We start from the raw sequence: 19275 nt of genomic DNA, 5'->3' as shown, positions 1-19275 counted from the left end.
AATGGTGATCACCAAAAGAATATCTAGAAGACTAGATCGAATGGATTGAAATTCTTATTTGCCCAGCATCGTTTTCAACAGTTTCATCGTTTGGCTATTTTATGTAACATACCTAAAACGTTCGATAAAAAGATGATAATGACTTGTATACAAAAACAAAGAAAGAGGATTAGAGGACCCGCTAACTAGTTTTATTAGTTACTAGCTAATTTCTTCTCCCCTCTGTTTTTGCAAGACTTAATAACTCTTCAGCTTCTTTTCCGCTGCTGCTCCCATCATCACCTCACTTTGGTATAAATATACCTTCTCACCTTTTCTTAATTCACCTTCTTTCTTTTTGTCTTAGATTGATATATATAGCTTATATTAGAGTTTACATTGTGTATAGCGTTGAATTGTAAATCATCAAGTTATTTTGACATGTTATAGCATATTAACTTATTTTATTTTTAACATTACAAATTTCACATTTTAAGCTTACCTATAGATATTCTTTGGTCGACATGATATAGTACAAAAATTATTTGCATTAAGAAATTAAATATAGCCTGATTGCAATTATAGGCGACTAGACTTTACAACCTATTTCTTCCGAGTATAATCAGGTCAATGCAAAAATTTAAATACTTACATAATTATATTTTTGGTGCATATAACTTAATTAGATGATTTTAATATCTTTTTATCTAGCCAAGTAAATCTTGTTAATAATGCATTGCATACATGGCTCTCTTATCATTAATTCACCTTTTACTTTGTTATTATTAATCTCCGAAATTACGTTAGCTTCTGTCTCGTAATACACATAAAGAACCTAGAGAATAAAAACGAGATAAAAAGGAAGCGATTTTCTTCTTAAGTGTACTCTTCAATTCTTTCATGTGCATGTAGTAGCTCTAAATAAACTTGAAAATCAACCAAAATGGAGAGTCCATTATTGAGATGATCTAAACTATTCGAAATTATGGAGCAAAGTCATTTTTTTTTATATGTAACAAGAAAGTCCCCTAACTATTCCTATTGACACTGATGATCACTCAACTGGATTTCTTAATATTTCCGGTGAAAAAATCTGACTTGACAGTCCACGTGGACTTTTTATATTTTTAGACCATATAAATAAAATAATTAATACCCAAGCAAAACATAGAAACTTACCCATTAAATAGCCCATTCACCAGTTGTTTTAAGGTCTATCTCTTACCTTTTGATTTCACCATACAGTAGAGAAAAAAAAGTTCTCTTATGTTTGCTAAATTCTGACTAAAAATGGGGAATTGCAGAGAGAAGACATGGCAAAGGGAAGTTACCAGAAGGCCATTGTTTCACTTCAGAACCTCCTCAGGTAATTTGGACCATCGTATCTATAACATTAACTGAAATATACTTTAAAAAGGAATCATACGATACTTTTATTTTTTTAAAATATTTAGAAAAAGCACCAAAGTTGTTGCTTTTAACCCAAGTACTTGTTCAAAGTTACGTTTTAAAACTTCTTCAACAAAATTATTTCCAAATATCTAGCTGCTTAAATAGTTTCTTACAAAAGTTATTGAAAATTTCTTGAATATTTCAATGATTATTCTTAGAAAAAAGTAATATATATATATATATATACATACACACGTAGTTGAACTATATTGTAACATATATGTTTATATAGTAATAATTACTAAAGGAGCAATAGATGTAGTGCGGTACATAAAAGCACTTGTTTAAGAATCTACATTTCTTACTTAAGTAGTAATTTAATAAACCAAGAGTATTAATTATGGGTGTTGGATTTGGAAATCATGCAATTGAAGTGAGAAGGGAGAACTGGAACCGGTTGCAGCAGAAAGAATTGATAAAATCACAGCTGAATTACAAACGACATGCTTCAAATCAGTCGACCCTGTTGACAGGATCAAGACTGGCTTTTATTATTTCAAAACAGAGATATATGAGTAAAGCCTCTACGTTCCCTTCTTTTTCTTTTCCCTAACATGTTAAAAGTGTGTCATTAATTTTCATAAAATAATAATTAAATAAACCAACTAATTTCTTTCATGTATCAACAAAAATCCAGAACTGTTTGATAAACTCAAGAAAGGACACGAACCCAAGGTATACGAGCTATATTATTTTTTTTATTTTATAATTTAATTTTCTATCGCTGAAAAATCAAGTATCCAACCATGTAACAGTTTCTGGTGTTTGCCTGCTCCGATTCACGAGTGAGCCCATCTCATGTGCTGAATTTTCAGCTCGGTAAAGCTTTTATGGTTCGAAACATCGCCAACATGGTCCCTCCTTACGACAAGGTCATTTATCAGTTTGATTTCTATATATTCTGTATCAATTTTGAAAGTTTGCTTGACTTTTGTATTGGAATTGGATTGCAACAGACTAAGTACTCGGGAGTAGGAGCTATAATCGAATACGCTATTCTCCGTCTTAAGGTATAAAATATTTTAGTCATTGGGCATAGTGCCTGTGGAAGTATTAAGGCTCTCGTGTAACTCCCAGAAGATGGATCTGAATCAACGTATATATCGTTAAGTAAATTGAATTTAACTAAACAATTAATTATGCCATGTTACTAATGAAGAAATGCTTATATGTGATGATGTAGCGATTTTATTGATAATTGGGTGAAAATTGGATTACCTGACAAGGTGAAGGTTCTAGCTGAACATGGGGACAAAACTTTTGAAGAGCAACTCAAATACTGTAAGATGGTAAAATTTTGTTCTCCCAAATAATTGTCTTTTTGACTTTTGTTTTTATTAGATAATAATGCAAATGAATAAACTGCAGGAAGCTGTGAATGTATCACTAGCCAATTTACTGACATACCCATTTGTGAGCGATGCTTTGGTGAATAAGACTTTGGCGTTGAAGGGAGGTTACTATGATTTCATTAAAGGAAGATTTGAGCTCTGGGGAGTCAACTTTGGTCTTTTTGATCCTTATTATATATGAACTCAATACCACTATTTTTGAGCCGGAGAAGATACCTCTTGTTCTTGCTTTTTCTTGTTGTATTCGTCATTTATGAGTGCTAGTTTATATTTCTAAATAAATAAAAGAGAAAGTGGACAAAGATTCCCTCATCAATGGTAGAAAAGAATCTGTTGTGATTTTTATTTGTAATAATAACTCCGCTCTGCAGAGAAATAATGTATAATGATAAGCTTTATTCTACTAGTGATTTTTATTTGTAATAATAACTCCGCTCTGCAGAGAAATAATGTATAATGATAAGCTTTATTCTACTAATTTGGAAAGTGTGGTCCCAATAATTTTTATTTTGTCTTGGGTTTGTTGGATTAAAGATAGAGGAATTTTCACAAGTACTTTAGTTTAAAACCTAGTAACTATAATTTATTTAATTACTATTCGTAACTACTGTTCAACACTCTTCAACATGCTTTTATAGAAAAAATATTTAGAAATAAGACAATGGTTATCCTCCATTTCGTTTTGGCCCAATACTAACTGTTTACAATATTGTCCAAAAATAGAACTATGCCGATAAAGCACTTTAGACAAGGAATTTTTACACCCTATAGAAAATCTTAGTACCCTATTTATTTTAAATAAATACCATTTTAAAATATTACATTCTATAGATACCTTTTATACTTTATAGCCAAATATCTAATTATAGTTACATCCTACATTTAAGACACCATATATGCTAAATAATATTTTTTTCTCTCTCTTTTTTAGTCTTTTCTCTCACATAATCACGGTAAAATTGACTAACCACGCTCTCTCTCTCTCTCTCTCTCTCTCTCTTTTTGCATACACTTTACTCTTTCTCCCTCAACTCATGATTCATACCTCTTCTCCTACCCAAATTCTCTAGTTCTCCTCCATTATCACTCCATTACAATCGCTTAGGGTAAGTTTAATTCGTTGATTTTGATAGACGAAGAGCAATTGGTTCAACTGTAGCGGCTCGATTCTGCTTGGTAGTGGTCGTCGAAGTAGGGTTCACAACTTTTGCGTAATTCATGGCTTCGTTTGTGGGATTTGAGGGCTGGGGATTGTTTGTAGTTATTGTAGGAGGTTGGACAGATGTGTTAGTGGGCTGACCAGCCGGAATTAATGGCTGGCCGCCGGCCGGCGAAGCCATAAGGCTGTTTCTCTCTCTAGATCGCCCAAATCGCCTATTTGTATTCAGTTGTATTCGAATGTATATTTCAGCTGTATTCACATGTATTCAGTAGCATTCATTTATATATTTTAGATGTATTAAAAAGTTATGCATATTCTCTTGTATTCAGTTTTAATCAGTTGTATTTAACTATTTTATTCAGCAGTAGTTAGTTGTATTCAAGTGTTTTATACAACTGTATTTAGTTGTATTCAGTTGTAGTTAGTTATATTCAACTATTTTATTCAGTAGAAGTTAGTTGTATTTTGTTGCATTCAAGAGTTTTATTCAGTTGTATTTTGTTGTATTCAAGTGTTTTATTCAGATGAATTAAGTTGTATTTTGTTGTATTCAACTGTATACAGTTCTACTCAACTGTATTATTCATATGTATTTCTCTTTATTCAGCTATAATCTTTATTATGTATCTTTCAAATACAGATTAATGAGGGATCGTTTTAGTTCGTTGAGTTAAATTAGGAGAATATCATGTGATTTGATTTCCTTCCGTTTTTAACTAGTTTAACCTTCCAGATTTTGCGCAGATACGTTACTGTATTTAACGTTAATGCCGCTTGAATACAGCTAAATACATGTCAAACTTAGTTGGAATTCCAGTTTTTACGCCTATTTTTTTTGTTGTATTAATGAATACAACAACTTAAATACATGAAATACATTGTATAAAAACATAAAAGGTATCTATAACACGTAATATAACAAAGGGTATCTATAAATGACAAATTAGACCTAAAAGATGGTGCTTTATGAAAAATTCTCAACAAACTTTCATTTAATCATCCTTGACAAGAAATCAAATGAGCAACGCCCATAAAATCAAAATGAAATCCTCTATTTATAATTTTTCTCCTCCAATTTTCAACATTGCAACCCTTAACAAGATAAATAATCTCTATTTCATCAAATAAGTTCTTCAAATTACTTCTTTGAGTCCTAACATCATCCAAAGAAGATTTTAAAGAATTAACCATAATCATCTCTTACGAACTCTTCATCATGCCCTTTCTAAAAGTGACATGAAGTAATCTGCCCTTTCTAAAAGTGACATGAAGTAATCTGATCAATTCGACAAAAAAAAATCAGAAATATGAGACAAATAATCAACAAATTTAGACAATGATAGTACTCCCTCCATCCATTTTGTGTGATATTGATTGATTTAACATGAAGTTTAAGAAATGACGAAGACTTTTGATATTTGTACGCTAAAACAAGTCATATTGTGTAGCTAATCATCTCATTATTAGTGATAAAATAAGAAAGTTTAAAATTAAATATTTTTTAAATATAAAATAATATTATTATTTTGGGAGAGAAAATACAGGAAAGAACCTCCCATAACATGGGATAGATGGAGTAATATTTTTCAGCTTTGTTAAATTCCCACTTGCAATTTCTAATGAAGGTCAAGACCTCGATCCGGCGGTAGATTCATCTACTTATCCTGGGTTCTCTCCCCCCGAATTCTGGGGATGCAGTAGTTTAGCCTTTTATTTTCTTTCCTTTGTTGTTTTATTTTCTATTTCTTGTACTGTCGCGACCTAAAACTTAGGCTGTCGTGATGGCGTCTAATGTGGTACTAGGCAAGCCGACACCTCAAAATATTTCCAACACTTTTAAATGAAAAGTGAACTAAAACAGGTTTAAATAATTAAAGCTCTCATAAACTGGATAGAAAGTCAAAAACTCAATACGGAAATTCCCAAAACCAGGGTGTCATTGAGTACATGAGCGTCTATATAACACAAGTTTGAAGCACTGTCTATGTAAAAAAAAAACTGAAACTAAATACATAAAGCTAAAGGATAGGGATGGAGAGTCAAGGTGTGCAGACGCCGGGCAACTACCTCGAAATCTCCGAATGACTAAGCTGCTATGATAATCAACACCCACCGTGTCCGAAAATACCTGGATCTGCACACGAAGTACTGGATGTAGCGTGAGTACACCAACTCAGTAAGCAATAAGACTAACGATTGGACTGAAAGTAGTGACGAGCTTCACGGGTACAGTTCAATTATAGAAAATACAATATAGGAAAATAAACATGCTTCCAAGTTCGACAGTTAAAGCCAAAATAGTTAAATCATGTCAAGTTCAATTGAAACAGAATATGGCACAACTCAGTAACTACATGACGGTCATATATATGCCAACTAATGTACAAATAGTAATGAAATCGCGTACATACTCTTAGAGTATCAGTCACTTAGTCCTCCCATTAACTCCATCCTCACAATCACTCAATCCTCCCAATCGCTCGGCACTTGCACTAGCACTCAGTAGGTACTTGCACTAACTGTAGGTGTGTAGACTCCGGATGGGCTCCTTCAGCCCAAGCGTTATAATAAGCCATTCACGACGTTAATCAATAAAACATATTACGGCGTGTAGCTAGATCCCATAAATATCCTCACAATCAGGCTCTCGTCCTCACTCAGTCATCAATCTCTCCATTCTCTCGAGCTCTCAATAATCATGATAATCAGCCCAAACAACAATGATAAAATGTATCAATAAAGAACAACAGAGATTGAGATATAATATGTAAGTAAAAACTGTGATTGGGTGCAAAATGGCAATTTAGCTGATAATTCAACATGTAACACGATCTTTGCGGGTCCCTACAGTACCAACATATAGCCTAAACATGATTTCTAACATGATTTGTAGCTTAATTTCTATAACACATTGACAATATACGGATAACAACAGACTATTCAACTATACAGTTCCATGGAATTTACCAAGTCACAATTCCTATGATGCACGCCCACACGCTTGTCACCTAGCATGTGTGTCACCTCAACACCATTCCCATGACACGTAATTAGGAATTTCATACCCTCAAAACCATATTTAGAACTGTTACTTACCTCAAACCGTGCAAATTCTTACTGCAACACGCCCTTGCCTCGCGAATCGGCCTCCAAATTTCTCGAATCTAGCCACAAACGTTCGATACAATCAACACGAGCTAAAGAAAATCAATTCCATATGGAAACACTAAGTTATTAATCAAAAGTCAAAAGTCGACTCAAAAGTCGGCCTCAGGCCCACGTCTCGAAATCTGATAAAAGTCACAACATCCGAAAGCCCATTCAACCACTAGTCCAACCATACCAAGTTTATCAAAATCCAACACCAAATCGACATCAAAATCCTCAATTTAAACTCTCCAAATTCCTAGCCTCAACTCCCAAAATTACACCTCAAAACTACACAATCTAGGTGGGAAATTCAATAGGGAAACATAATTATTGAATAAATTTAACCACAAGCGACTTACCTCAACAAAACCCCTCAAACTTCTCTAAAACATCGCCTAAGTCCAAGATTGAAATGTCCATAATGATTAAAATCTCGAAAACCCTCGAATTTAAACATTGCCCAATGCTTTCGCACCTGCGGCCAAAATTTCCGCTTTTGCGGGACTGCACCTGCAGTGAAACCTCCGCATCTACAGAGCTCACTTAAGCTCCCAGACTCCGCATTTGCGCACCAAAATCTAAACCTATGGAAGCGCTTCTGCGCTCACACGTCGGCTTCTGCGGAAACACCTGACCCCTTCAACCTCTCTCATTCTCCGCTTCTGCGACCACCTTTTTGCAAGAGCGACTCCGTTTTGAATAGCATCTACGACCACTGACCAATCCTCTTTAGGTCTCACTTGATATTCCCAGCTCGCACTTGCGACCAAAGCTCCGTAGGTGCGATTGCACATGAAGACTCCAGGTAAAACACCCCTTATAACTCCAAACTTGGTCCGATAATCATCCGAACTCTACCCGAGGCCCCCGGGACCTCAACCAAATATACTAAGAAGTCCTAAAAAATGATACAAACTTAGTCGAGCCTTCAAATCACATCAAACAAAGGTAAAACCAAGAACCACGCATCTATTCAAGACTAATGAACTTTGAACTTCTATTTTCCACACATTCGATGCCGAAACCTATTAAATCACGTCCATTTGACTTCAAATTTTGCACACAAGTCACAAATGACACCACATACCTACTCTAACTCCCGGAGCCCCAATCCGATCCCGGTAACCACAAAGTCCACTCTCGGTCAAACTTCAAAATTTCCAAATTTTGCCATTTCAAGCCTAATTCAACTATGGAACTCCAATTCACAATCTGAACACCCTCCTAAGTCCAAAATTACCCAACGGAGCTAATGGAACCATCAAAACTCTATTCTGGAATCGTTTACATATAAATCAACATCCGGTCAACCTTTAAATATAAGCTTTCAACCCTTAAGACTAAGTATCTCATCTCATAACAACAATTAAGCAAGGAATGAACAGTAAATGGGGGAACAGGGCTACAACTCTCCAAACGACTAATTGGGTCATTAAATCCTCCCCTCTTAAACAAGCATTCTTCCTCGAATAGGTCTAAAAATATACCTTGAGTCTCAAATAAGCGTGGATATCTGCTCTACATCTCCCGCTCGGTCTCACAAGTAGCCTCCTCAATTGGATGACCTCTCCATTGCACCTTTACTAAAGCTATATCCTTTGACCTTAACTTTGTAACCTGCCGACCAAAAATGGCCACCGGCTCCACATCATAAGCCAAATCACAGTCCAACTGAATCGTGCTGAAATCTAAAACATGAGACGGATCTCCAACATACTTTCGGAGCATAGAAACATGAAATAATGGATGCACACTCGACAGACTAGGCAACAAGGAAAGCTTGTAAGCCACCTCTCCAATCCTTTGAAACACCTCAAACGGCCTAATATACCGAGGGCTCAACTTGCCCTTCTTCCTGAATCTCATAACACCCTTCAAGGGTGAAACCTTGAGAAGTACCTTAAAATGCGTGCTCCGATCTAAAATGATAGACAGTGTCACATCGTGAAGGTGAACAATCTCACGGATGTAGATCTCAGCCAACCGCTCCGAAGAATAAGTAGTCCCAAATGGGATTAAGTGCACGGACTTGGTCAACTGATCCATAATCACCCAAATAGCATCAAACTTCCTCGAAGTCCATGAGAGTCCAACTATAAAATCCATGGTAATACGCTTATATTTGCACTCCAGAATCTTAAGCCTCTGAAGCAATCCGCCCGGTCTTTGATGCTCATATTTCACCTGCTGACAATTTAGGAACTGAGCTACAAACCCCACTATATCCTTCTTCATTCTCCTCCACAAATAGTTCTTCCTCAAGTCCTTGTACATATTCACGGCACCCTGATGAATGGAATACCGCGAACGTTGGGCCTCCTCAAGAATAAACTAACGTAACCCATATACATTGGGCACATATATCCGGCCTTGCATACTCAACACCCCATCATCCCCGATAGTAACATCCTTGGCATCACTATGTTGAACCGTGTCCTTAAGCATAAGCAAATGAGGACCATCATACTAGCTCTCTCTGATGCGATCATATAAGGAAGACCGAGAAACCACACAAGTTAGAACCCCGATAGGCTCCGAAACATCTAATCTCACGAACGTTTTGGCCAATGCCTGAATATCAATTGCAAGTGGTCTCTCACCAACATGAATGAATGCAAGGCTACCCATACTCACTGCTTTACTACTCAAGGCATCAACCACCACATTGGCCTAACCAAGATAATACAGAATAGATATATCATAGTCCTTTAGTAGCTCCAACCATCTTCACAGCCTCAAATTTAGATCCTTTTGTTTGCACAAGTGCTGGAGACTCCGATGATCTGTAAATACCTTGCAAGATACACCATAGAGATAATGCCTCAAAATCTTCGATGCATGAACGATGGAAGGCAACTCCAAATCATGAACACGGTAGTTCTTCTCATAGGATTTTAATTGATGCAAAGCATAACCAATCATTCTACCCTCTTGCATCAAGACACATCCAATACCTATCGGAGAAGCATCACAATGCACTGTATAAGAGCCTAAAGCTGAAGGCAAAACTAGAACTAGAACTGTGGTCAAGGTAGTCTTGAGCTTCTGAAAGATCTCCTCACACTCATCCGATTACCTGAAAGGAGCACCCTTCGGGGTCATTTTTGTTATACCTTATATTTTCGTACATGAGAGTACATCGTAGGTCAATTGATGTAAGCACAGATATGAGATCTTTGAAAATACATAAAGTAAGTTAATCATATTACCTTGGAGGTTACAAATATTTAAGATCATCGATAACAAGTACCATGAGGGTTGCAAGACTTAGAAGCTAAACAAATTGAAGAAATTAAGTTTCGTCAAAAGTCGACAAGTTGGGAACATTACAACATGTGCTTTTGGGATAAAAATAGGGCGCATAGCAAGATAAGGAGGTTATGTTATGAGTTATTTTAGTCGTATGATAATCGTGTATTACGTTTTTAAGTCAAGAGAATTGTGGAACAAAAATTGGCAAAGGTCATCACAAGTTACATTCATAAATGTGCTGAAAATTAGGTCAAATGTAGTTGCACGTTTTTCTAAATATACTTGGAACTACTAGATTTTCCAAATACCAAATTGAATTCCTATGAGTCTAGTTTATAACGCATTAAACCATTTTTCAATACGACATCAGAGTAGAGAGATCTATGCTTTTTTGCAAGACTGCGCAAACTGCTAGGTGACAAGTAGGTGTGCCACCTGCTTGCTTAAATGAGAGGAGTAAATATGTCCAAAAAAGGGATATTTCGGTCGGATAAAGAGCCCTTTTAAGGGCTTATCTCCTGCAAATACAATGCTCATTATATAGCAAATAACTAGACATAAGCCATTGCAAAAATCTTCCCAAAAATTGATCACAAACCCTAATTGATTTTCTCTTATTTTCAAGTTCTAGTTGGAGGAAAACCTAGGGTTTGAAGAACCAAGATAGGAGTTGCGATATTCAAAAAATAAGACAAGTTTACTGCTCTCTGTCATCCATTGTTTTGCTGGAATTGTATGGAAAGTCATTCTATAATTGTAAGAACTCACGGAATGGTGATCGGAAGCCGTGAGTTCGAATTATTCAACGATTTCATATGCTTCTTTCTCTCTCCTACACGCCCTCTGAATACAAACGGTCTAATTCTAACGGTAAGCTTCGCCGGTGAACTTTGCTAGCATCGACACCGACGTTGACGGGTAAGCCAGGTAAGCACACCCCTCTGTCTCCCCCCTCTCTCTATCTATCTATCTCTCCCTCCGCGTTTCTCCTTTTTTTCCCCTCTATTTTTGCCCCCTTCTTAACCCTAGCAGGGACTAGGCCGGCGAGCAACGCTGCACCGGTGCCGCTCCTTTTTCCAGCTTCAACCCCAACCTCTTCTCTGTGCTTCCCCTTCTCCTTTATACTTTATTTTCGTCGCCCTTCTTCTTTTCCCGGCGTCGCTTCACTATTATAGGGTTCGTCATTGTTTTCTAGTGAGTCGGGTCAACAACAGATCTATGTGTCACTGGTGGTGACGGTGACAGTCCAACATTGGTCTCTTTTTCTCGGTTTTGTTGTGTGTTTGTGTGTTTTCCAGGTTGTACTTTGTTAGACGTTGGGGTTCATGTATTTGACAAGGTCCGTCATTGTTTTCCGGCAAGTCGGGCCAACAACAGATCTAGTGTACGAGTAAACCAGTAGATCGATTCCATTGGGAGGTGTACGAGCAAATGCAACAGAGCAGCCAGGCTGGTTGGTAGTCCCAAGGGCTGGACGTCAGGTCCCATAGCACCGGGAGTATAGCAAGTTGAAAGTTCAGGTTCTATCCGCGAGAATTGGTACCTCCCGTCACCTATTTGTTTAAGTTAATCTGTTGCTGTAGTAGTTTAGGATATTTGTCACCTTCTAGTTTATACCTTTGCTTGTTTGTAGTTGCATTTTTGTCTAGACCGCCGTAGGAATAGCGGTTGTGGTTTGTAATGGCAGAGTAGGGTCATGTCCTCGGGGTGGGCGGGTAGTGGGGAGGGGGTATGGTACGGGTCATGGGGTGGGACGGGGCCCAGAGGGGGTAAAGGCAACAAGGGAGCCTGTAGGTTGAGGATTGGATCGTGGAATATAGGGACGTTAGCAGGTAAGTCTATAGAGCTAGCGAAGATTCTCCATAAGAGGAAGGTCAATATAGCTTGTGTTCAGGAGACCAGGTGGGTAGGATCGAAGGCGAGGAATGTAGATGGGTTTAAATTGTGGTACTCCGGATGCGTGAAGGGCAAGAACGGAGTGGGTATTTTGGTGGATAGAGAGCTCAGGGAGTCAGTGGTTGAGGTTAGGCGGGGGAATGACAGATTGATGGCAATTAAGTTAGTAGTTGTAGGGAGCACTCTGAATGTCATTAGCGCGTATGAGCCGCAAGTGGGCTTGGGCGATGAGGTTAAGAAGCGCTTCTGGGAGGGGTTGGATGAGGTGGTACGGGGTATTCCGTCAACGGAGATGTTATTTATAGGAGGGGATTTCAATTGTCATATTGGGTCGTCAGCTGGGGGTAATGGCTAGGTGTACAGTGGCTTCGGCTTTGGGGATAGGAACGTAGGTGGTACTTCTCTATTGGATTTCGCTAGGGCTTTTGATTTGGTGATTGCGAACTCTAGTTTCTCGAATAGGGGGGAGCATTTGGTTACCTTCCAGAGTATGGTGGCAAAGACCCAGATTGATTATATCCTCCTTAGGAGGTGTGATAGGGGGTATGCGAGGATTGTAAGGTGATCCCGAGTGAGACCCTCGCGACTCAACATAAGCCCCTGGTGATGGATGTTGGTATCATGATAAAGAAGAAGAAGAGGTTTGTACGGGGTCAACCGAGGATCAGGTGGGGTGCTTTGGCTAAGGATAATGCGCATGAGTTGGAGGGGAGGCTGTTGGCTATAGGTGCCTGGAAAAGTAGTAGGGATGCTAGCGCTATATCGACAGCGACGACGAACTATATTAGGGAGGTGGGAAGAGAGGTGTTAGGGGTATTGAAGGGCTACTATGGCGGGCACCGAGGCGACTGGTGGTGGAATGATGTGGTCCAAGGTAAAGTGGAAGCAAAGAAACTGGCGTACCTTGCGTTAGTGGAGAGTACTGATGAGGAGTAGAGGAGAACCAACAGAGTGAGGTATAAGGAAGCTAGGAAAGAGGCAAAATTAGCGGTCACAGATGCTAAGATTGTTGCGTTTGATCGTTTGTATGACGAACTGGGGGCAAAGGTGGGGACAAGAAGCTATTTCGGCTGTCTAAAGTGAGAGATAGGAAGGATCGTGACCTGGATCAAGTGAGGTGCATTAAAGACGAGGAAGGCAGAGTATTGACGGAAGACTCCCAGATTAAGCATAGATGGCAGACATACTTTCATAAACTTCTGAATGAAGAGGGGAGCAGTATCATCGTTCTAGGGGAGTTGGGACACTTCGAGAGTCACCGTGACTTTGGGTAGTGTAGGCGTATCAAGGTTGAGGAGGTAGTGAAAGTTATGGGTAAGATGAGTTGGGGCAAAGCGACAAGACCAGACGAGATTCCAGTAGAATTTTAGAGGTTTGTGGGTAGAGCGGGCTTAGAATGGCTGATTGGGTTGTTTAATGTTATTTTCAAAATGAAGAGGATACTAGATGAGTGGAGATGTAGTTTGATCATTCCGCTGTTTAAGAACAAAGGTGATATCCAGAATTGTAACAATTGTAGGGGCATCAAGTTGTTAAGTCATACCATAAAAGTTTGGGAGAGGGTGGTGGATGGGAGGGTGAGGAGGGCGGTATCTATTTCTAGGGGAGTTGGGACACTTCGAGAGTCACCGTGACTTTGGGTAGTGTAGGCGTATCAAGGTTGAGGAGGTAGTGAAAGCTATGGGTAAGATGAGTTGGTGCAAAGCGACAAGACCAGACGAGATTCCAGTAGAATTTTAGAGGTTTGTGGGTAGAGCGGGCTTAGAATGGCTGATTGGGTTGTTTAATGTTATTTTCAAGATGTAGAGGATGCTAGATGAGTGGAGATGTAGTTTGATCATTCCGCTGTTTAAGAACAAAGGTGATATCCAGAATTGTAACAATTGTAGGGGCATCAAGTTGTTAAGTCATACCATAAAAGTTTGGGAGAGGGTGGTGGATGGGAGGGTGAGGAGGGCGGTATCTATTTCTAAAAATTAGTTCGGAATCATGCCGGGACGTTCTACTACGGAAGCTATCAACCTGATAAGAAGGTTGGTGGAACAATATAGGGAGAGGAAGAGGGATTTGCACATGGTGTTTATTGACCTAGAAAAGGCATATGACAGGATCCCTAGGGACATTCTTTGGCGATGCCTGGAAGTGAAAGCGGTGCCGGTAGCATACATTGAATCGATAAGGGATATGTATGATAGAGCTAAGACTTAGGTCAGGACTACGAGAGGTGACACCGAGCTTTTTCCGGTGATTATGGGGTTACACCAAGGATCTACGCTTAGCCCTTTCTTATTTGCTTTGACGATGGATGCCTTGACACACCATATTCAAGGGGAGGTGCCATGGTGTATGTTGTTCACTGATGATATAGTTTTGATCGATGAGTCGCATAGAGGTGTTAATGAGAGATTTGAGGTGTGGAAGCAGACGCTGGAGTCCAAAGGTTTCAAGTTGAGTAGGACCAAGACGGAATATCTGGAGTGTAAGTTCAGGGGAAGCGGACGGGGTGGCGAGGCTTGACTCACAAGTCATCCCCAAGAGAGAAAGTTTCAAGTACCTAGGGTCTATTATCCAGGGAGATGGGGAGATCGACGGGGATGTCACGCACCACATTGGGGTGGGGTGGATGAAATGGCGGTTAGCATCTGATGTCCTTTGTGATAAGAGGGTACCATTGAAACTAAAAGGTAAGTTCTACAGAAAGGTGGTTAGGTTGGCTATGTTATATGGGGTTGAGTGTTGGCCAGTTAAGAATTCACATATCCAGAAGATGAAAGTAGCTGAGATGAGGATGTTGAGATGGTTATGTGGGCATACTAAACTGGATAAGATAAGGAATGAAGTTATAAGGGAGAAGGTGGGCGTTGCTCCCGTGGACGACAAGATGCGGGAAGTGAGGCTTAGGTGGTTTGGACACGTGCAGAGGAGAACCATAGATTCCCCGGTTAGGAGGTGCGAGCGGTTGGCTTTGGCAGGTACGAGAAGAGGTAGAGGGCGGCTTAAGAAGAATTGGAGCGAGGTGATCAGGCAAGACATGGCACGACTCGAGATTTCCGAGGACATGGCTCTTGATAGGAAAGCGTGGAGGTCGAGCATTATGGTTGTAGGCTAGGGGGTAGTTAATAGTTTTTCCCTCTTTGTACCGCGTAGTCTGATAGAATTTTGCCTATGTCTTGTAGCGGTATATGTTATGCTCGCACTATTTTGTTATTTTGCATATAATTATATTATTGCACTCGCTTTCACTTATTTGGTCTATTTTAAGATATTATTATCACTTCTCTTACTTCTTTTGTTGTTACCTATCTCTTCTTTCGTTTCTTTTCTGAAATTATTATCTCTTCTATTGAGCCGAGGGTCTCCCGGAAACAGCCTCTCTACCCTTCCAGGGTAGGGGTAAGGTCTGCGTACATCCTACCCTCCCCAGACCCCACTAGTGGGATTTTATTGGGTATGTTGTTTTTGTTGTTGTAGTGGACTATTTTGTGAGTTGTTTCATGCTAATGTTGGATTGAGTTTTTTGCTACTATTTAAAAGTGTTTTGGAGGAGAAAGGGTGTGGAGAAACACCACATAAATGCAGGGTGGTGGGCTGGTCATTCGTCATAATATTTTCGAGTTGTTTGACACTACTATGGTGGTCGTTTTGTCTATGAAGAGATTAGGTTGTGTTGGGCTATTTTATAGTATTTTATGATGTATATAAGGTTGGAAAATAATGTATATATGTTGTTATTGTTGTGTTCTTGTATTTTTGGTGTCATCTCAAATTTGGAGGAATTAAAGATTATAGGGGATGATGGCCATTTTAATATAAAATAAGCTTGTTGTTCGTAATGTGATAGTTGTACCTCTCGTAACATAATGATAGTATTATTTTCGTTGTTCTAGATTAAGGTTCGAAGAGACGAGTTCAACGTGGTTATTCGAAAGATTGTGATAAGGTATGTTAAGTATTAACCTTTTCTTCCTTTTGGCATGATCCCGTAACTACATGCGTTTGATAACGAGACATAAAGAGAAGTTCGTATTCTTGACTTATGTTTATTATCCTAGTCTTATAAGTTATAGTATTCTCCCTTATCGGGACTTTATATTCAGTTTAGTATTGTCTTTTTTCATCCAAGAGAGTAGAGAGTCTATATATGTATAGTATTACAGTATTTTCATCACCGCCGAGCTATAATCGGTAGGTAGACCCCTATTGGGCAACCTCTGATCATATGGTAAGTTATATACCGAGCCTACTGTGGTCGAGCGCTTTTGAGTGAGCCTAGAATGGTTGATATACATAGCCTAGTATGGCCGAGCGCCTATGAGTGAGACTACTACGGCAAAGCAGTTACACATACCGAGACTTATAGGGCCGGACATCTATTTTACTTACTATATTGAGAGAGAAGAGTCAATATCAGCAAGTAAGCATATCTTCAAATTATATTTGACTCCCAGGTACTTTCAGATATTATATTATTAGTTTAGTTTCAACTTTCAGTTATTCTATTGCCTTACATACTCGGTACATTATTTCGTACTGACGTCCGTTTTGCTGGAGATAATGCATTTCATGCCTGCAGGTCTTGATAGACAGCTGGATAGACCTTCCCAGTAGACAGAGTCAAACATCAACTTGGTTAGTAAGCTCCACTTCCTCAGAGTTACCAGGTCTATATCTTGGAGTCCATTATATATATATACATGTCTGATAGGTAGGTCGAGGCCTTGTCCCGACCATGATACAATTCAGTTATCCCTGGAGGCTTGTAAACGAGTCATGTACATTTTGTATATCAGTATTGTGGCTTTACCATCCATATGTAAATGTTTAGTTTTGGTATTGCTGGTTGTAGACATTATTTTCAGATGATTTAGAATATGGCCTCATCGGCCTTGGCTAGTATTGTCAACTTGTAGGTAGGTCTCGCCTACCTAAGTTGAGGGATACTCCTCCAAATTTTACACTTACAGAGTGGTACGCTCGGGACATGTACGGCATCGAGTGCCGGCCATGCCTCCCTAGGTTTGGGGCGTGATAAATTTTGTCAAGGGCGACGTAATAGATGAGAAACCCTCCATGGAGCGATGATAATAACCGGTCATGCCGAGAAAGCTCCGAATATCAGTAGCTGAGGATGGCCTAAGCCAACTCTGAACTGCCTCTACCTTCTTTAAATCCACCTGAATCCCCTCACTGGACACTACGTGCCCTAAGAACTCCACCGAACTAAGCCAAAACTCACACTTGGAGAACTTGGCATAAAGCTTCTCCTCCCTCAGCCGCTGTAGTAGAATCCTCAAATGGTATGCATGCTCCTCTTGGCTAGGCGAGTAAACTAGGATATAATCAATGAATACTATGACAAACGAGTCGAGATATGGCTGAAATATAGTGTTCATCAAGTGCATGAATGTCGCTTGGGCATTGATCAACCCAAAAGACATCACAAGGAACTCATAATGACAATAACGGGTCCTGAATGTCGTGTTTAGAATATCCAAGTCCCAAATCTTCAACTGGTGACACCCAGACCTCAAATCAATCTTATCAAACACCATTGCTCCCTAAAGCTGGTCCAATAGATCATCAATGTATGGGAAAGGATAATTGTTCGTGATTGTAACTTTGTTCAACTGTCTATAGTCGATGTACATCCACATAGTACCATCCTTCTACTTCACAAACAGAACTGGTGCACTCCAAAATGACACACTAGGCCTAATAAACCCATTATCAAGAAGTTCCTGAAGCTGCTCTTTCAATTTCTTCAAGTCGTCCGGTGCCATACGATACGGAGGAATAGAAATGGGCTGAGTACCCGGCACCAAGTCAATACCAAAGTTAATATCCCTATCAGGCAGCATGCCTGACAGGTCTGCAAGAAACATATCCAGAAAGTCTCACACCACCAGAACAGAATCTATAGTAGGGGTATCAGCATCCACATCCCTCACAAAGGCCAAATATGACAGGCACCCCTTCCTAATCATTCATTGGACCATCAAATAAGAAATCACCCTGCTGGGAACATAATCTAGAGAACTTCTCCACTCGATCCTTGGTAAACCCGGCATCTCCAACATCACGGTCTTAGCGTGGCAATCCAAAATAGAATGACATGGAGACAACCAGTGCATACCTAAGATCACATCAAAATCAACCATACTAAGTAATAAGAGATCAACTCTAGTCTCAAATTCCCCAATAGTCACTACACACTACCAATATACACGGTCCATGATAATAGTATCACCAACCGGGGTAGATACATATACATGTAAAACAAAGGACTAACGGGGCGCATGCAAATAACGAGTAAAATAGGAGGACACATATGAATAAGTAGAACTAGGGTCAAATAAAGTGGAAGAATCTCTGTGGCATACTGAAACAATACCTGTGACCACTGTATCTAAAGTAACAACATCAGGCCTAGCAGGAATAGCATAGAATCGGGCTTGACCACCACCTAATCGGCCTCCCCCTCTAGGGCAACCTCTAGCTGTCTGGGCCCTACCCCGAGATGGCTGGGAGGGTGGTGAATTAACTAGTGTAGAAGTCGCAGCCTGACTCCTCTGCTGCAATGGACCTCCCAGACGATGAGGACACTGTCTCCATATATGTCCAAACTCCCTACACTTGAAGCAACTCCCTGGTGGTGGTGGTAGGGGCTGAAAGGGACCCCGAGTACTAGGATAACTACTAGAAGGATCTAGCATAGATGAACCCTAAACCGATGGAGCACGAGATGAACTCTAAGCTGGAAGGGCACTAAGAGATGACTAACCCAACGAGAACTATATGAACCATGGCTGGATGATGCACCATGATGAATTGGATGAGCCATATGATCTTGCCTATAAGGACGACCCCCTATTGTGGTAGAATTGATCTCTAGAAGGAACATCGCTGAAACCACCAAGTACACTAGGCCTCTTGGCCTCCCTCTCCTCACTCTCTTGACTACAAACCATCTCTAGTCGCCGAGCAATATTAACCACCTCGTCGAATAGAGCACCAGATACACTCTCCCTAGTA

The 19275-nt window shown here is 39.6% G+C and overlaps 2 protein-coding genes across 2 annotated transcripts; one reads left to right on the top strand and one right to left on the bottom strand.

Annotated features, from left to right (window-relative positions):
• The first annotated feature begins 1217 nt into the window (after positions 1-1217).
• On the top strand, positions 1218-3041 carry LOC104239329 (carbonic anhydrase, chloroplastic-like). The gene is made up of 7 exons (XM_009793938.2): positions 1218-1345; positions 1806-1946; positions 2069-2106; positions 2187-2303; positions 2388-2441; positions 2664-2720; positions 2800-3041. Exons 1-7 carry the CDS (start codon positions 1270-1272, stop codon positions 2962-2964), a joined length of 648 nt encoding a protein of 215 aa, XP_009792240.2. The 5' UTR covers positions 1218-1269; the 3' UTR covers positions 2965-3041.
• A 5572-nt stretch (positions 3042-8613) lies between these two features.
• Positions 8614-9369, bottom strand: LOC138885519 (uncharacterized). Its single transcript, XM_070166476.1, has one exon. The coding sequence runs from the start codon at positions 9367-9369 to the stop codon at positions 8614-8616; it is 756 nt and encodes a 251-aa protein (XP_070022577.1).
• Between the last annotated feature and the right edge of the window lie 9906 nt (positions 9370-19275).

The sequence above is a fragment of the Nicotiana sylvestris genome, chromosome 2 (genome assembly GCF_000393655.2).
Source record: "Nicotiana sylvestris chromosome 2, ASM39365v2, whole genome shotgun sequence".
In the NCBI taxonomy this organism is placed as follows: domain Eukaryota; kingdom Viridiplantae; phylum Streptophyta; class Magnoliopsida; order Solanales; family Solanaceae; genus Nicotiana; species Nicotiana sylvestris.
The sequence above is the reverse complement of the archived record's forward strand: the minus strand, read 5'-3'. Positions and strand labels throughout refer to the sequence as shown.

Excerpts from the sequence above, each read along its gene's own strand:
- LOC138885519 (XM_070166476.1), bottom strand. The coding sequence starts at position 9,369 with ATGTACAAGGACTTGAGGAAGAACTATTTGTGGAGGAGAATGAAGAAG.
- LOC104239329 (XM_009793938.2), top strand. The coding sequence starts at position 1,270 with ATGGGGAATTGCAGAGAGAAGACATGGCAAAGGGAAGTTACCAGAAGG. Across the intron at positions 1,346-1,805 it reads TCACTTCAGAACCTCCTCAG|TGAGAAGGGAGAACTGGAAC; the intron begins GTAATTTGGACC and ends ATGCAATTGAAG. Across the intron at positions 2,721-2,799 it reads AACTCAAATACTGTAAGATG|GAAGCTGTGAATGTATCACT; the intron begins GTAAAATTTTGT and ends AATAAACTGCAG.